Here is an 18,398-nt window from a genome sequence, read left to right as displayed (position 1 = left end):
TTCAGCTGGACTTCGACATAATTTCAAGCTGTACCTTTTCTCCAGAATGTCCATTAACTAGTCCCATTATTTTAAGAGAAGAATCTTTTTGCTGTTCTTTTGTGTAGGCTGTTAGATGTAATAAGACATTTGATATTTATAATAAGACATTTCCTGATGAACTACAGATGCATGTTAATGATGGCAAACATTTTCATATACTCCCTGCACGTTACAAATTCATACTGTGTATGGAAATGTTGTGTCTTCAGGCTTATTTAGGCTATGTGAAATTCTCTCAATTTTTATGCCTTGCAATGATAAATTAAAAGATTAAATAATCTGCCATATGTATGGCACAAACAGTGCAAAAGATAGTGCTGTTGTATTTGGTATTCAAACATTGCTTGAAATTATTCTTATGCTGATAAAAAAATTCTAATTTAAATTTTTTTTTTAAAGAAAGAGATTTGCTACTGGAAGGAAGATTTTTATTTTTTTTTTAAGTGGAAGGCTTTCTTGTCCATTTTAATGTAATTGATAAGAAAATAATTTCTAGATTCACAGCAGTCTGCGCAGGTTACCAAGGGGAGGATCTGATCTTAATTATATTCATGCTCATTTCTTGAAATAGTCTTCTCCTGTAAGGAGCTGAGGATAGAGTACTGCAATGAAAGATGTGTAATATTTGGTGTTGAAGGGAAAAGTTGCATCTCCACGAGCAATGAAAACACGATTGTGAAACCATTAAGTTTTATTTCCACTGGTGTTGTAGTAGGGTGGTTTTTACAATGTGTTGATGTCTTGCCCCAAAGCACACGTGGGCCTGTCCCTCTAGTGTTGTTGACACTGAAGTTTTGCAAAACCTTTGGGCAGTTCCTTGAGCCATGTGCCAACTTTTTACCTGGTTCATTCAAATGAAAGTTCAGGCTGCCAGTTTGAGGCCTTTGACTCCATTTCACTCCGCTTCAGACCAAGAGCCAGAGATTTCTCTTTTCCCTTTTGGGCCATTCATTTAAGTGAAAGAGTAAATCATCTAAACATCTTATTCCCCTTCTTAAATACCTTAAAGTGCCTCAAGAAGCACCACTGTTTTGTTGCCTCCATTGTGAAGCCAATTCAGCTTCTCTGAACCAAGGTAGAAAACAGAGAGAAGTAGAGTTTGTTGGTTAGGGGTTTTTTTTAATATAGAAGATGCCTCCTTAATGTTGGGAAGTTCTGTGGTTTGCACGGAGAGGATTATCAAGCATAATTTCTTTCATAAACAGTGCAATTCATGCCTCTGTTATCTCCAGAACTTTTTTTTTTTAATCCCACAAGAGAGGTAGACAAAGATTTTTCATGGTTTGCTCTAGGCAAGGTTTGCTGTGTCACCAGTTTATTTTATGGAATTTTTAGATTGAATTGCTCACTTGAATTTTAAAAAAAAAAGTTTCAGCTCTGTCACAGTATGCCAAACCAGGACAAAGAGACCATGATCTTGTTCAGTGGAGATGAGAATTCTGCACTTTGGGACCATCTTTAAGCAATTTTCGCACTTTTTTATGATATGCAACAATGTTGTAAATCATCATTTCAAGGACATTAGTTTATCATATTGCACATCCTAATAATCTACTGGACAAAACAAAAGCAGCAAAAACTAGATGAAACCCTAAGTTTTAGTCTGTTGATAGATTAATTAAAGATTAATTACAGTTGACTAAAATTTAAGGAAGAGGCTCCTTTTAACCCAATGTTTCTAAAAGTGCATCTAGGTTAATACCCACCAAAAGTCCTTTGATCCTATTTTTCAGATAATCCTTTTCTACACTACCTTAATGACACAGAATATTCAAACCTGACTGTGGACTTGCTAAGACCAAGGACTTGGAGAAGCCTATGAAGCAAAGACTCACCAAAGCTTAAAACTGTGGTGTTTGAATTTCGGTAGCATGTGAAAGCCTCTAGACTTTCCTCCTTAAAACCAAGAGCCCTGATAGATCAGTGAAGTCAGCAAAAGTTATTTGCTTTTGGTCCTGTACATGGATTTGCTTTGTTATGAACTTGGGAATGACTAACTGCATTCACTTTGATTTAGGATACAAAACAAATTAAGTCTCTCTATATCCTGAGTATTCTTCTTGGTCTCTAATCCCCACCACAAAAAGCCTTAGAAAGTCTGATTAAGTTGTTGCCCCTTATTCAAGTCTCCTTCCAAATGCATTGAATATAAATAACAGATGCCAGATGAACTCTCAAATGATCAGAAAATCACATTTTCTCTCAGTGTCACAGTTCTGTGATGTTTTGAAATGGAAGTTAGTCTGATTCCAGGAGCATCTCAGGTGTATGAGGTTCTTTTCAAGGGCTTTCATTTTCTGAGCCTCTGTTATTGATAAGTAGAAGTCCCTTTAATGCTTATATTCTATTTGCAGAAAGGGAACCTTTAATATTATGGAAAAGATGTTAGTCCAAAATAACCTTGTATTTCTGGTAGCTTTTTAACAGAGACATGCAAAACAACAGCAATAACAGCCTTGTTCTTGTGTAGAACCTTGCTAAGTTAAAATCACTATCATAAGTGATATGATCTCAGGGCAAAAATATTTCTTGCAAAGAGCTAGAGTCATGCCAAACAGCTATAGATTGCAGAATAGTTTTGGTGGGAGGAGACAGGAAAGATCACAAACTTATTCTGAGTCGGATGGGACCCACAGGGATTACCAAGTCCACCTCTAAAGTGAATGGTCCATAAAGGCATCAAACTCGCAGCCTTGGCATTATTAACACCATGCTCTGACCAACTGAGCTCATCTCAAGGTCGAGATGATCTTGTTCCAAGCCCCCAGCCATGAGCAGGGACACTGGACTGAGTTGCTCAGTGTCCCATCTGACCTGGCCTTGGACATTGTCAGGGAAGGAGCATCCAGAGCTGCTCTGGGAAATGTGTGCCTGTGTCTCACCACCCCCAGAGTGAAGAATTTCTTCCTAGTATCTAACCTATATGTATTCTCTTTTAGCTTAAATTCATTCCTCCTGTCTTATTGCTACAAGCCCTTGTAAAAAGTGACTTCCAGCTTTCTAAAGCTCAAATATTGAAGGTTTCTCCCAGGCCTCCTCTCCTGAAAATTGCAACTCTCTCATCTTGTCTTCACAACAGTTGCTCCATACCTCTGATCATTTTTGTGGCCTCCCCTGGGCTCTCTCCAACAAATCCACCTCTGTGTTGTTCTGAGAGACACAGAACTGGATACAAAATTCCAGGTAGGGTCTCATGAGAGTGGAGTACAGGGCAAGAGTCATCTGCTGACCATGCTGCTTTTGATGAAGCCCAGAATATGATTTGCTTTCTGATCTGCGAGAAGATGCATTAAAGTAGAAAACAATAGAAAATAGAAAACAAGTACAAAACGTGGTTGCTTTTGCCTTTCTAATATTTTCAGAAGACCATCACAATCATTCTTCTTATTTAAAATACATTTTTCTCAGCATTTGCCTCTTCCTTTTAATTTCTTTTCATATTTGATTTTTCCCTTCCTTAACTAAAGAGTTAATAATGAAAGAGGGAGTTTTCAGGAAGAAAAAAAAGTCTAATTTTTTATTATATGCCAAAGATATAACTTTGGTAGAATTATTGCATCCTATTTCAGAACCAGGGGAGGAAATTTGCCTTGTATTTGTATATATTGAAGAGCTCTGTAAGTTATACATTACTGACAAGAATTACATGTGAAGGAATCTTGTAATACATTTGTGCTTGACAGTAGGGTACTTTGCAAACTAGAGCAAGCATCCAAACTTTGTGTTTAGCAGTATGTGAAGGAATACTTAGCAGACTGGAAAACGAGACCAGTCATTTCAGAAAAGAGAAACTTCAAAAAGATCAGCCTATATTCTTAATAATTTCACTGTCAAGGACATGTTTATGAGAGTTCTGGCCTAAGAAAATAGAATTTTCGTAAAGAATGGAAAGTCTGATGATTTTTGGTTTTTGAGGGGCATGATGGTCATTAGTCTGACATTTAAAAAGTATCAGAAATTACATTCTGAAAATATCTTTCATATTTCAGTGTAATGACATCCCTTTGAACTTTCAGTGACTGGGATTTGGGGTATGAATGGTAACTCATTTCCCTCATAGTCCCTTGGCATTCATCATTTTTGGATGTGTGATGCTAGAGGGGACATCCTACCCGTACCCTTCAGTATCTGTTATAGACATCCTGTCCATGAATTTGTCCATTTGAACCTGAACTATCTGGAATTTAATCATTTTGGTATTGTGGTTCAAGGAGTGAAGTTGTTCAGTGTTTGCCCTTCTGAGAGTTATTCTGATTTTTGGTTTCTGAGCACCAAGTAGGATAACAAGTGCTCATCATAACTCCACTATGAATTGTTTGTACTTGTGCTCAGCAATCATCCAAATATTCTGTAACTTGACTGGGTGATTTTCATGAGCATTTCCTTAGTTATCCCCTCTCATAAAGAATTTTGTCTTAGCACTTTTGTCACATGAAATATTGTTCAAATGCTTGTATGTAAGCAGGATTGGTGAGATGTGAAGAAATCCTTCATGACTTTGTATTGGACAAGTCAACCTCCTGAGATATTCAGTCCAGCCTGTCACTTGCTGCAAAACCTTTTTATCTGTAATACCTATTTATCTGTACTAGCACTTCCTTTATAAAACAAAGAAAAAGTGACATAGTGGTTACACTTTTTTCTCTTTTATAACTTATACTTGGAGGATTTCAGGTAAATTCTTAAGATTCAACAGTAGTCAGTTTTTAAATAATAATCTACTGTGAGATCAACTACCTTGATTTGCCTCTAGAGGTGAGGGAAAATATCAAATTCCTTCTGATTTTAATCTGTTCTTTGTGCAGAAAAATTATGTAATCATTCCATTAGAGAAGATGATAGAAATAAATTTTTATGCTTGTTTTGTTTTTAATTTTAAATTTTATCTTTTATTAATCAAATATTTCAAGGTTTTTGCTTAGCAGATGTAGTTAATAAGGTTCAGTAGAGATGGCAAAAATCATCCTGCTAACTTCCCCAAGTATACATCCTTTAGTTTGTGATTGATCAAAATTCAGCATATTTTAAAATACCTGTTCCTCTTTGTCATATGCTACTCTAGAATATCAATAGTCAAACTGTAGTTCTGTCAAATCATTGCATAAGCACTTAATTTCTGAGGGGAAATTTTGCTACCTCTAGTTACTATGGATTTTAAAAGTGTACTAGAAGAGCCATTTTCAACATGCAATTCAAAAGTACCAGCAATGAATAATCCAGAGAAAACTTCACAACTGAGAGGCTGTGGGAGTGGAAACAGGCTGAATGAAGTCTGAAAACTTAGTTATGTACATGGTTGTGATTGCTTCTGCTATTATCTAGTATCTTGAGGTCTTTATAAAGGGAATGAAGGAGCTGACTACATTAATAAACCACAAAATAAGCTCTTCAGTTGATTCAGTCTAGCTCTCTCCAACTGAGGTGTTTGTTTAGGTTTGGCCAGAAGAGTATTTCTAGGGCACAACAGATTTGATCCAGTCAGAATCTCTAAAAATAGATCAGATGAATCATGCTGTGAAGTGTGTCTCTGATTCTAAAGGACCTGCACTGACTAGCTCAGAGATGCTGCTTAAAACTAGGTAAGAGGAATTTCATCCAAAATAACTGCAACTCCAGTGTTCTGATATGTCCATGAGCAAGGTTTATGCAATTTAAAATAGTATCAAGTTGGAGCTTTCAGATAATGAAATAAAATTAGCAATGCTTCCACATGAGGCACCACAGCAACCTCCCCAGGAATGCTGCCAAGCATTCAGAGTGCCCAGGTGCAGGAAGCATGAACTTAGGTGTAGCAAACAGAGAAAGAAATGGGACTAAAACAAATAGTGGGAAGGGAAAGGTTATTGTGAGGATACCAATAGCTTTATTTCTCTTCAATAAAATAAAAGTCAAGAGAAAAGCTACACAGTGAGAATAAGACAATTGTGAGTGAAGGAGAGCAATCTAATCTGAAGAGCAGTGCTGGGACAGAAATAATTGGCAGAAAAGCAGACTGGAAGTCAGAATATTTCCAGCCATCAAAGCAGCAGTGTTCTGGAGGAGACTCCCAATAAAGTGGTCAGGTTTTGCTTTTCAATACACGTCTAACTGTTTGCAAGGTGGAAAATGATACATTTATGAAAGGGAATGTGAAACACAGTCGCCTCTGATAGCAGGAGCTTGGACTGGATTTGCCACCACTTTGATCCTAGAAGGGCATGTATATGCATGAGTGCACTTATTGAAGTGACAGTAATTATGCTGTAGATATGCCTATACTATCAATGTGAATATGTTGTGGTTCTTCTTTAAACTTGTAATTAATACTAATTGAGCTCTCAGAAACTGAAGGGTTCCTCATTTAAAAATCCTGTGCTTACTCTGAGTGTAACAAGAATTTTCTAACTTATCCCACTTCTTGAAAAACTCCCTGTTAATGAAAGGAAGGCACTAAATATGATCTGTTGATTACAAACAGCTCAGAGAATTTCTTACTGTGTAAGCTAAATATATTTTGCCAGCATAGTGGTTCTGCTACATGTGTTTTCCCTTAGCATTGTATTTATTGTACTAGACACGTGATTGTAGATTAATACTTTCCCTATGTATTCTGTTAAACATATCTTTGTGTTTGCTGTGAAGATGAGAAAAAAATATAAGTTTCGTGCATGAGTTCATTCTATATGTTTTCCAACAACCCACAAAGAGAAAAAAAGAATTTTCAGGTGTTAAAATTCAGTCTAAGAAAAAAATGTACTTTACTTATATAAGTACATTATTTATAAAAGTAATGAAGTTGTGAATTTATTTGCATGCAAAGCTCAGCACACAACTAAATGTGCATCCAGAAAGAATGCAGCGTTTGATGTGTTGAAAGGTTATGGGGCCTGCAAGACAGAAAATGTTGCACCATGTTACTTGATTGTTTCAGCTACTGGTATATGACAATTCCCTTAAATTTGTTAGCATGTTCAAGTTCATCAGATCTTGTAAAAAAAAAAAGCTTCTTTTTTTTTTTGTTTTTATGTTGTGTAGTTATGGTACATAACACTATGTCTTTCTTTGAAACAAGCTTCTTTTTGAAATACCAAGTAAAACTCAGCCAGTTTGTTCTCATGTGCTGCGTCTCTTCCAGGTGTACAGCTGCCATTCCATCTCACAGCAGGACTGTGTTTGCTGCTCCCCAAAGCTGCAGGTAAGCCCTGAGACCCCTCCCCAAAGTCTGAGTCCCAGTCACCATGACCAGCCCCTGAGGGCAGTGCAGCTGCTCTTGTCCCACCATGGCTTTCCCAGGACAGTGGAAAGTTGCTCCCTCTGCATTTCAAATGTCTCCTGAGGAGCTCACACATGGTGCTTCTCCTCACAGCACAGGGCTGGGTTTCAAATCAGAATGGGCATTGGATGGTATAGTTTCAACTCTCAAGTTTTTACATTTTGTGCTGTTACTACCTTGATTTTTTTTCTTTGAAACAGGAAATTATTTTAATTTAATTTGGTCTTTATCTTCATAGCAAAAGTGGTTATTTCATGAAATGAAGTATCAAAATTTGTGCCTTTTTACCCGATTTAAATTTGACCAGCTTCAGCTTTGAGCCATTGTTCCATTGTTTTCTGCTGGCACTTATAGGTGGTGTTGTGTTCCTGTAATGACTGCTACATATTTGTTCAAGTCAGCTAAAATACATCTGAGCTGTCTTAAGACTTTCACTGTAATACCTGTTCTCCACTATTCAGTATTTGTGTCTCTTCCTTCACCTCTATTTTTCCCATATCTTTTTCAAAATATATAGAGTTCTCTAAACATAACTGTGACATTATTACTGATCCTGCAGTTGGAGGAAAAATCAGTTTTCTGTCACTTCTACTTCACTGTCCCTTAGAACATCACAGGGCTATGCTAAACTTTCTATACTGGCACTTTATGTTAAATGATGAATGCCTGTGTTTACTCTGTGTTTATTCTGTCCCCTTCAACAAGAACTCATTCAGTTTCTCCTTTCAAGCCAGGGATGGATTTTGAGTTCACGGTTATTCACAAAGGTTTGCATTCTCCACCTCAAATCATTTTGGTTAGGTTCATATCAAATATTACTTGATACCTTTATTTTTCCTCTTCCTTCAGGAAGAGGAAATGATGTAAAAATGACTTATTTTTGTGGTGAATTCTGCTCATCCTTCCAGCTGATGTAGATACGTCATCTCAGAAGGATGTCAAGCCATAATGAAAAGTTTATAAACAGGTCTTTTGAACCAAAATATATCTTGAGAACATCTTCAGTTCCACTGTCACAGGTTTGAGATACTGCTTATCCAGTACACATCCATGTAAATGGGATTTGCATTTTGGTATTAAAAGTGAAATGCTTTGGAATATCGCCCATGAGTGTGAAAGATAAGTACAATTGGCTGCTTAATATTTAATTAGTAGAATGTAGTCATATCACTTTTTGCATTATTTTTCCAGTCTTTTCTTTCCCTTACTGTACTTACTTGTTTTGTACGTCTAGAGAAAATTTTGCTCTATATTCTGCTGAAAAAAAAAACCAAAAAAACATGGGAAGGAAAAACAGAGATCTGAATCCTGGCTTGTGGGATGGTGGAAGCCAGCTGTCCAAACAGACTGCATATTTGGTCATAAATTTATTGGAAAATGAGTGTGTTTTATTAATAAGAATGTGCACTTTTGATATTATCTTTGCAGTCAGAATATAAACCCGGTTAATCAGTCTGAATACTAATATTAGTAGAATGGGAGGGAAGTTCTCTTTTGGTAATATAGGTTTTTTTCTTCTGGAAAATTAGAAGTCAAAGAAATAAAAAGGGAACAATGATCTTTTGGTTAGAATAAATGGATGAGTTTCTCCTAGAGCTGGATATCCTAGTCCCCATCCACCAAATTACATTATTTTTATGGTGCCTGGACTATGTTGACAAAAACATTCCTGGTTTTGCCAGTAGAAGAAATTGTCAGCTCCCATATTAAACACAATTTAGCTGATGTGTAAAATAGTATGTGCTGGCTGCAATATTTTTGGTGTAGATTTTACCCTGAGCTTTTATAAGTTAAGAAATCTGCACACTGAATACTTTTGTCAGAAAATTATGCAAAAGGTATTTATCATTTCCCTTCCTTCTTTGGAGTCCTTTTTATTCATTAGCATCTATTGTAAAAGTTTGTTCATTACACAGTTGAAAGTTACCCAGATATTTGTTTGGTAATTATTCTTGGAACAAGACAACGATGAGAAATAATACCCGCACTTCTCCAATTTGACAAAATTACAGCATACTGAAAAAAAAGTATATGTGTTTATAAAAAAACAAACCTTGTAGGATATACTGATCAAAGTTGAGTTAGCTATTAGTAGAACGCTTTGCCATTAGATAGGAGGAAATTGCAATAACTCTACTGTACTCGTTCAGAAAATAAATCGGCATTACTTCGTAAGGAAAATCTCAAACACAAAGTATGCCATTGTTTGCTGTGCATGTGGTGACCAGTCCGGGTTATATTAAGTTGAAGTTACTGCCATCTGGTGGAGAAAAAAGTGTTATATCCCAAAAGTTGGAAGCAGTTCTGTCAGGATTGCATCCTCTGCACCTGCGTGAATGATGTGTCTGTGTGTGTGTGTACATAGAGATAGATATAGATATATCTATATACAATATTAGCATTTGGTTGCTGAATCTGAAAGAAATTTCAAGTATTCAGTGATACAGAACGACCTGCTGAGTCGGAAATTAGTCAAGGGTAGAGAAATATAGGAAAGAAAATAAGGAAAAAGGTGGAAAAGATGGATATGCAGTATGTGTGGTGTGGTCCTGCCAGTGTGCTCACACTCCTGGACTAGCTTAACACTGATAATCACATACAAACCTTGTTCCCAGAATATTTCTTTACAGCTGGAGAATTTATACTTTTTGCAATGTTTCATGTGGCACTTCCTATCATCATTTCATAGAATGACCTGGATTGGAAGGGAACATTTAGTTCCAGCCCCCTGCCATGGGCAGGGACACCTTCCACTAGACCAGGATGCTCAGAGCCCCATCCAACCTGGCCTTGAACACTGCCAGGGATGGGGCAGCCCTGGGTAATCTGTGCCAATGCCTCACCACCCTCACAGTAAACAATTTCTTCCTAATCTCTAATCTAAACCTATTTGCTGTCAGTTTGAAGCCATTCCCCCTTGTCCTGTCACTCCAGACCCTTGTAAATAATCTCTCTCCATCTTTCCTGTGAGCTCCCTTCAGATACTGAAAGACAGCAATCAGGTCACCCCAGTTCTTTCTCTTTTCCAGGCTGAACAATCTCAATTCTCTCAACCTTTCCTCACAGGAGAGGTGCTCCATTCGACCAATTAACTTGGTGGCCTCCTCTGGACTCTGTCTTAGAGGTGACAACTAATTATTGCTGCAAAAACATCTGTGCTAATTCTGCCACCATTCTTTGCTTAGACTTTCTCTTTGGTGCAGTAAGTTTGGTACTCCTTGAGTCTTGACATATACTTGTGTTAACTATTGCCTGTTTCCTGAAGGATCAGCCCAATAGGAATGGAATTATATCAATAGAACATCAGGGGAGTCTGTGGGGCTTTTAATGCATATTAAATTAATGACATTTTCTCAAGCTAAAACTCTTACCTAGGATGTAAGAGTCAGTGAAGTGAATGCTATGTGAAGTGGTAATAGAAGTGAGTTCAATTGTGGCAGGCAGTGTCAGATGTCTATGTGCAGTAATAATTGCTCATATGGGAATAATAACTAGTGTCCAGAATTTGTTCTTATTTAATCATTATGATGTCTTGAAGATTCCAAACAAGATTAGATCTGCTTTATGTACCAATATTAAATTGGTTTTGTCCTAGTTGTATGCTGTATGTTCTCCTAGCTGAGAACATTACAAGTGGTCCCTTGCTCTTAACATGAGGAATAAATTGCCCTTTTCTCTATTAGGTTTGCTTCAAAAAGTGTATTTTTAACCATTATATTCAAAGAGGGAAGGAAAAGTAAGGAGGATCAAGAGTCTCATGGGGTGCATAGTGGTGTGGTCAAACCCCAGTGGCAGAGTAACATTTGACTCCTCTTTTAAAGGGATAACTAAATGTTGCCACCCTATGCTCATCTCTCATAATTCCTGTATATTTTGTTTAAAATTATTTTTCACTAGGTTGATCTTTGCTGCCTATTGCCATTTCTTGTTTATTTTTGTCTTTTTTTCTGCACTCTCTAGGGGCCAGAATCCTGCCCAGATAACATCTGTCAAAAGGAAAACCATTGACCTTGTAATCCTGTCATTCTGCTTTTAAGACTACATTGCATGTGCAGGTGTCTGATTTCTTCATAAGTTTTAGAGGAAGTATTTTTTCATGACTTTGCAATGTAATTGCCTAATGGTTTTTCAAGGAGACAGACGCTTTTCACATAGCAAGGCTCTTCCTGGGAAGGTTTAACAGTAGGAGTGCTGGGTGGTTACACGAGCACATAATAAGTAAGTGCTTGGAACTCAAGCCCACGTCTTGAACCACCCAGTGCAAGGAACTCTCTCTGGCTCAGTCTAGTTAATGAAAGGCAGAAAAGTGAACAGCTTTCAAAAGGAAAATGATCCCTGGTTGTCTCTTCCAGCCTTCAACTCAACATAAAGTTTACTTTGAGCTGTATGAAAGGAGCACCTAAGTTGATTATCTCTTGATTACAAAACTAGCTGATTTTTATTTTCACTGCTGCTGGTAAAATGATCTGCAGTAAAGTGTTCCGTGAAATCTTAGTGATGTTGAGATGCAAGATTTCTGGAGTATCTTGTTCTTCTTGTTTTCTGGTGTCTTTTTTTTTTTTTTTTCCCCTCTCTATCCCCTTTTACCCCCTGCCCCAGGATAGCTTCACATATTTATTTATAATCACCAGGGATTAGTAAGCAATTGGATAGCTAGATGGTAATTGCACCCTGTGCTTAGGATAGTTAAACTGTAAGAGAAGTTTTTGTAGGAAAAGATGAAGTAATGAGAGACAAATCAAGGAGGATGTATCTTCTGAACCAAAAATGAGCATATTCTAGAGTGACTATTAGGGTGGGATAGAGTTTAAGGTTATATGATATGAGTTATAAAGTCAGTGTTTGGAATTAATTGAAGTATCTCAAATTTCACATTAAAACAAAACTGATTATAGAAATGTCCTTACTCAATGAGAAGTTGATACAGAAATGAGTGAGTCCAACTCCTCAAGTTGATTATAGAGGAAATCAACACAGTGATCACAGCTGCCTTTGAAAATCTATGGGGAAGTGGATGCACCTTTACAGGAACACTCTGATTGATAGATGTGATGTTTGTATTTGATAATTGCATCTCTGTTCTTGGAAGTGTTCAGGAGTGCCTAGATAAGCTGCTGAGAAACCTGCTCTCAGACTTGCTTCACATGACTCTCAGATCTTCAGTAATTACATGGGTGAAGGGATTGAGTGCACCCTCAGCAGGTTTTGCTTATGACACCAACTTGAGGGGTGTGGGTGACACACCTGAAGGACAGGGCCATCCAGAGAGACCTGGACAGCTCAAGAAGTGGCCCATAGGAATATTTTTTGGTTAAACCAATCTTTAAATTGGTTTAACAGAGCAAGTCCAAGGTGCTGCACCTGTGTCAGGGTAACCCCTGGTACCAACCCGGGCTGGGCATGAGCAGATCCAGAGCAGCCCTGGAGAAGGATTTGGGGGTGCTGGTGGGTGAGAGGCTGGACATGCCCCAGCTGTGTGCTCTGGGAGCCCAGAACCCCCCGAGTGCTGGGCTGCATCCAGAGCCCCGTGGGCAGCAGGGCAGGGAGGGGATTCTGCCCCTCTGCCCCGCTCTGCTCAGACCCCACCTGCAGGGCTGCATCCAGCTCTGGGCTCCAGCACAGCAAGGACAGGGACCTGCTGGAGCCAGCCCAGAGCAGGCACCGAGGGCATCAGAGGGATGGAGCAGCTCTGCTGTGAGCAAAGGATGAGAGAACTGGGATTGTTCTGCCTGGAACAGAGAAGGCTTTGGGGTGACCTAATTGCAGTTTTCCAGTACCCAAAGGGAGACTACCAGAAAGATGGAAAGGGACCTGGAGTGGCAGGATATGTGGGAATGGCATCAAACTGACAGAGAGTAGGTTTAGATGAGATTAGAAAGAAATTCTTTCCTGTGAGTGAAGTCAGGCCCTGGAGCACGTTTCCTAGAAATGTTGTGGGTGCTCCACCACTGAAAGTGTTCAAGGCCAGGTTGGACAGAGTTTTTTGCTGCTACCTTGTGTAGTGGAAGGCGTCCCTGCCCAGGACAGGGGTGTTGGAACGAGGTGATCTTTCAGGTCCCTTCCAACCCAGGCCATTCTATGACATAACTTCAATATGCCTTCCAAGCTCATTAATTCTCTGATTCTATGATATGAAAACCAGCCTTCTAAAGACCAGATTTTCCCGAAGAATAAACATTTCAGTATGAGATCGTACTTTTTATCTTGAAGGTGACGAGTGGCTGAAGCTACTTTTTAAAAATTACCTTAATTCTTAGGTAGAAAATCACTGTAATGAGCAGAGTTTATGCACACTGGAACTTTTTTAGATTCTTTATAAAGCTTGTCTCCTCAGCCTTTCTAAGGACCATTTGGGGTGGTGGGAGCCACTTTCCTATGGAAATGCAAGTACAAGGCACAATTCTTTTACATGGCTTTGTCTTTGACACAAACATAGAAATATGTATATGTGTTCACTAAAATAATAAAAGAAAATAAACCTTAACGAGGCATGATATTTTATACTTAATTTCCCTCTTAAGGAAAGAGGAAATGAACCAACTTTGACAGACACTGCTTCTAGTTCATAATAGACTACTGAGGGTACTTTGATAACCTGGTGCTAAAGGCAGTAAAAAGACTATACCTCTAATAGAATTCTAAATATTTTTAAAGGTTCTTTTTTTTTAAAAGCAAATAAATTTAAATATCTTAGCGCTTTCAGACTACCAGTGCTTTATTTGAAAATTCTGTGTGCTAGCAATTTGAAGATCACTAAAGTGCAAACAATAGTTTCTGAAATCCTTATATCGTCATCTCTGGTTTGGAGGGAACACCCTCTCTCTGGGGTAGAGAAGTAATTTAGTGTAGGACACTAAGCAATTTTGGCTGCACTTGAAAAAAATCGCAAGTAAAACAAACTTTTCTATATTTAATGATGTTCTTATTCCTGTAATATTCAGGGAACTTCAAACCTTAAATTGTTCAGACTAGTTGAATTCAAGAAGCACTTTAAATTGACATCTTGTTTTCTACAGAGGGGGGGTTAGGTTAAATTCTGGGAAAAATAAGTTTCAATAATGTGTCACCATGATGATATTCCTTTCCCTAGTGGGCTGTCCTTTCATTTACAGAGGGGTGCACAACACATCTAACTTTAATTTTACCCGATTTTTAGTCTTGCATCTTAATATAGAATGATCTTTATCCTTCAAACTAGTATTTTATTTATGTACTGCTTTAAAATTGCTGAACAGAAGATGTAGGGTTGATATCTTTTATGAGGTTTAAGTTTTTGTTTTATGTGTCTTTCCCTGCACTCAGAATCACAGAATATTCCAGGTTGGGAGGGATCCACAAGGATCCTCAAGTCTGACTCTTGAGTGAGTGGCCCATTCCTTATTTCCAGGGTACCTAAGGGAGGTACTTGTAATATCCAGTGCACACCTGAGAAGTCTCATGACTCAAGCAAAATAAAATAGAGGGAATGTGTTTTGAATGTACAGAAATAGGTAATCTGAAAGACATCAGCTCACGAGAGGTTTGTTTCAGGTGCCCAAAATAAAGTAACCTTGGTAATTTTCTGCCAGCTGAAGTGCAGCGTGATGGTGCTTTCCCACACAACGGTTGCATGTATGGGTCTGCTATGTTCTTTTATCTAAAGTGAAAAAGATTTGTGGAGTGCTTGGGTAGGACAGTATTTGCCAAAAAACCCAGCTTTCAGAAATTAATAATTGCATGTGAAGATTAAAATAATTTGAAAAGTATCTTCAGTAAAGGAGTAATAAGACTAAAGAAGATGTGCTGAAAAGGTATTTAGACAATGACAACAGTTGCTCCGGGGCACTGAGCAATGTCTGTTTAGATTGTAAATTATGTATTGTCCTGGAAAGATTGTTTTGCAACAAGGATATAAACAAAGGCTTACCAATCAGGATTTCTTGTTTGTTTGTTTTTAAAAATGTGTTTTCATTATAAAATATGTGTATGTATTATATATGAAATATATATTAATGTGTCCAAATATCAAAAAGCAAACCTCATATTTTGAAACTACTTAGAGGTCGCAAAGCTGAGCAACAGAAAATGGCCTATAAATAGGCATATCTGAAAATTAACATTTATTATATTTTAAATTTATTTAATATATTGAATGCTTCAATGCATAATTTTTCTTCTCATGAATATTATATTAGTGCTCAGACTTGGATATAAAGTCTAAATTTTCTGTTCTGGGATCCTTTGGAATATGTGGTTTTCATCAACTTTACTATAAGGCTTCATTTTGACAATCTTCTTAGAAATGATGCTTGAATACGATATGAAATGAAAATTTAGAAGAAAACAAGTTTGTTTGTTGGGGTGTTTTTAGAGCTTTCAAGCCATCCAGGAAGATTATGTTCCTTATTGGAAAGTTGAGTATTTTGATTTCTGAATTGTCTTTAAAGTTTTGTGACTTAATTCAGCTCAGCATAATTGTAGTGTAATGGGTGTCAGTAGAATAATTTTTAAGGTATGATTTCAAGGTCAACATATTTATCTGTATGTAGTCTCTAACATTAGCACACTATTAAACCTCTACAAGTTAAAGCCACATCATTTTTATGGGATTTTTTTTTGCTTTATTCACTAGCATATACAGAGATATCATTGTCTTATTCCAGAGTGATTATTATTATTATTATTAATAATAATAATAATAATAATAGTAGTAATAATATGCTGTTCCAACTTTGTGAAGCCAAAATGAAGACTGACTCAGGAAGTAGGTCATGGAGAAAAATGAGGAGCCATTAAAAGAGTAGGACATTAGGTGCAAAACTGAAACATTTTACAACCAAAGTTAGGTGCTTTTCCTCCTTCATTTCATTCACAAGAAGGTCATAGTGCAGAAAAAATGAGAAAATTTGATTGTTTGTCCGAATTTGCTGAAGAGCTCTTTTCATGGAAGAATACTGAATATAGAGCTCTGAAAAGACACAGATCTAAATGTAACCTAAATAATAATTAAATGTAGGTGGCAGAGGGCACACAGCTGGCCATGGGCTATATTATAAGCAGTCTGAACATCCAGTTGGCACAGATGTTCTCTCAATTTTTGTAGTTATGGTAAATAAAAATGTTTAAAACCCATGAAATTTTGCTGAGACAATCTCTGGTGGCAGATTGAGAAAGTGATAGCAGGCCAAAACTTATGTAAAGATGCTTTTACAGCTATAATTCCCTAGGATGATGGGAAGCATGTGAAGTAATAGAGAAGAAACTCAGATGGGTTTGAGCATAAAGGTTTGTCAAAGCCAAAAAAGGATGACATGGCATAAGTGACATATAATATTTTGGAACATTTTTTTGAGGATATAGATGGGAAAGGCCATACCTGCAACTGATTACATGAATATCCAACCTAAAAAAGCACAGAAGGAAATTAATTTGTCCTATCAGTGAAGACCAGCTGTTAAAGGTTTTAGAAAAACTGAAGAGGATTTTATGGAAGGGATTCTGTGAGACCAAGTTTTAAGTTTTTGTTTTAGTGATGGACAACTTGAATCGATGGCCAGATGTTCATAGAGAGATAACTGAAAAGTAGTGTGCTTAATTTGGATAGAGGAGTGCTCCTTCTAAAAGGTTAAATATGATGGGAGATGGCATGAGGGTGTGAGTTGCAAGCTGGCTGTCTCCATGTATACTTCACAAACTTGAAGTGTTGCATATGTTTGCTTTTTCACTGATGTGGGTGACATCTAGTTCATTTTTTGATTGATCTTCTTGGAAGCCGGGTGGAGTTTGAGAGACATCTAATAAAAATGAATTCATCAATACTTGTTTTGTAAGCTAAGAAAGATTTACACAGACTAAAAATTTCTCCTTCTTAATGTTAAGAAGACCAGACAAGAGTTTTCTAGAGGAAAGTTGTTCCCTTGAAGATTAAAAAATAAGAACTGAATAATGATTAATGAGAAAACCTGTGAGGTAGTTTGGTTTTAAACCTAGTAGCATTGACTTTGCAATCTGACTTAATTCTGAGCTGTTGGGAAATGGCACAGACAATGAGATGTGGGTCAGGACTGGGTGGCAGTTTGAAGGAAAAACAGAGCAGGTAAGCAGCCATCTGATTTACCAGCAATTCTGTGTTTTTGTGTAGATAGCCAGTGATGGCCAGAATGGGAAAAATGTCTGGTGCTGACATTTATTCATCCTTTCAAATGGAGTACACAAGATTGCTGGGTTAGGGATTTTGTTGATTTTTTTTTGTTTTGTTTTGTTCCAGAAGATGTTAGTGTAAATGTTACAGAAGAGTTGCTTGTCTATTTTCAGCAAAGCTAATTTTCCAGATCTGAGCTCTGTTGGCTTCAGTTATTGGATGTGAATACCAGATAACCACAAAAAGCACAAGAATTCAGTGTTTTATAAGAAATCAGTTCAAATTCATTTAACTGCATTTGGTTTCATTTAACTATATTTGAAAACTTTAAAGCTGAGGATAACAGACCAGTACGGAACTTTGAGTCTTGTTCATTTATACTGAACATGCATAAACTATATATAAACAATTGGGTTCACTTCTTTTTTTTTTTCCTTTTCCCCTTCCCCTCTCTCGCCTCCATCCAATATGGCAAAATATCCAATCCTGGCAAGAATAAGATTACTTTGTTTCTCATTACTGCTTGGCTATCCAAATTCAGTCTCAGCATCCAAGCAAGTTATTCCACTGTGGCAAAGCAAAAACAGTCTCAGCTGCTTCATTGATGTTTTTGTGTTCCTTACATTTAAGCAGATTTTCAGTATAGCTCCATAGAAATAACTGGATTTAATTTCTGTGTTCTTGTGTGATTTTTCAGAAGGTAATTGAAGGTAGCTAAGGCTATGAACTGCTTTTCTAGGCTCTGTTTCATTTACAGAGATTTGTTGGAAGCAGTGGGCAGTACCAGTACTCCGTAATTTTCGGGAGGTTTGCTCTCCAAGGCAGGTAGTATAAAGACCATGCTAAACAGACAATGCAAACTGAAAAACCAATATAAGATGTCAATTTTATGTGAGACATTTTCATTACATTGCCTGTGCTGAGCTGTGATATACATTTGAGTGGGATCACTTGCATCCTAGAAACCTTGGCATTAGTTTCTGC

The 18,398-nt window shown here is 37.3% G+C and overlaps 1 protein-coding gene across 21 annotated transcripts in view; it reads left to right on the top strand.

Annotated features, from left to right (window-relative positions):
• The window catches only part of LOC148224620 (uncharacterized), a 319,037-nt gene that overhangs the window by 179,376 nt on the left and 121,263 nt on the right, over positions 1–18,398 (top strand). For 19 of the 21 annotated variants that reach the window (XR_015800147.1, XR_015800092.1, XR_015800164.1 and 16 more), the window contains one exon: positions 7,157–7,216. The exons of the other annotated variants lie outside the window; for them this stretch is intronic. Coding sequence is in view for 5 of the 19 variants with exons in the window: in XM_088157780.1 (XP_088013906.1) it covers positions 7,157–7,216 (60 nt within the window). In the remaining 14 variants the exon portion in view is untranslated. The remainder of the gene's footprint in view (positions 1–7,156; positions 7,217–18,398) is intronic. 21 annotated transcript variants of the gene reach the window in all.

Source organism: Sturnus vulgaris, chromosome 2, assembly GCF_052056855.1.
Source record: "Sturnus vulgaris isolate bStuVul1 chromosome 2, bStuVul1.hap1, whole genome shotgun sequence".
NCBI lineage: Eukaryota > Metazoa > Chordata > Aves > Passeriformes > Sturnidae > Sturnus > Sturnus vulgaris.
The sequence above is the reverse complement of the archived record's forward strand: the minus strand, read 5'-3'. Positions and strand labels throughout refer to the sequence as shown.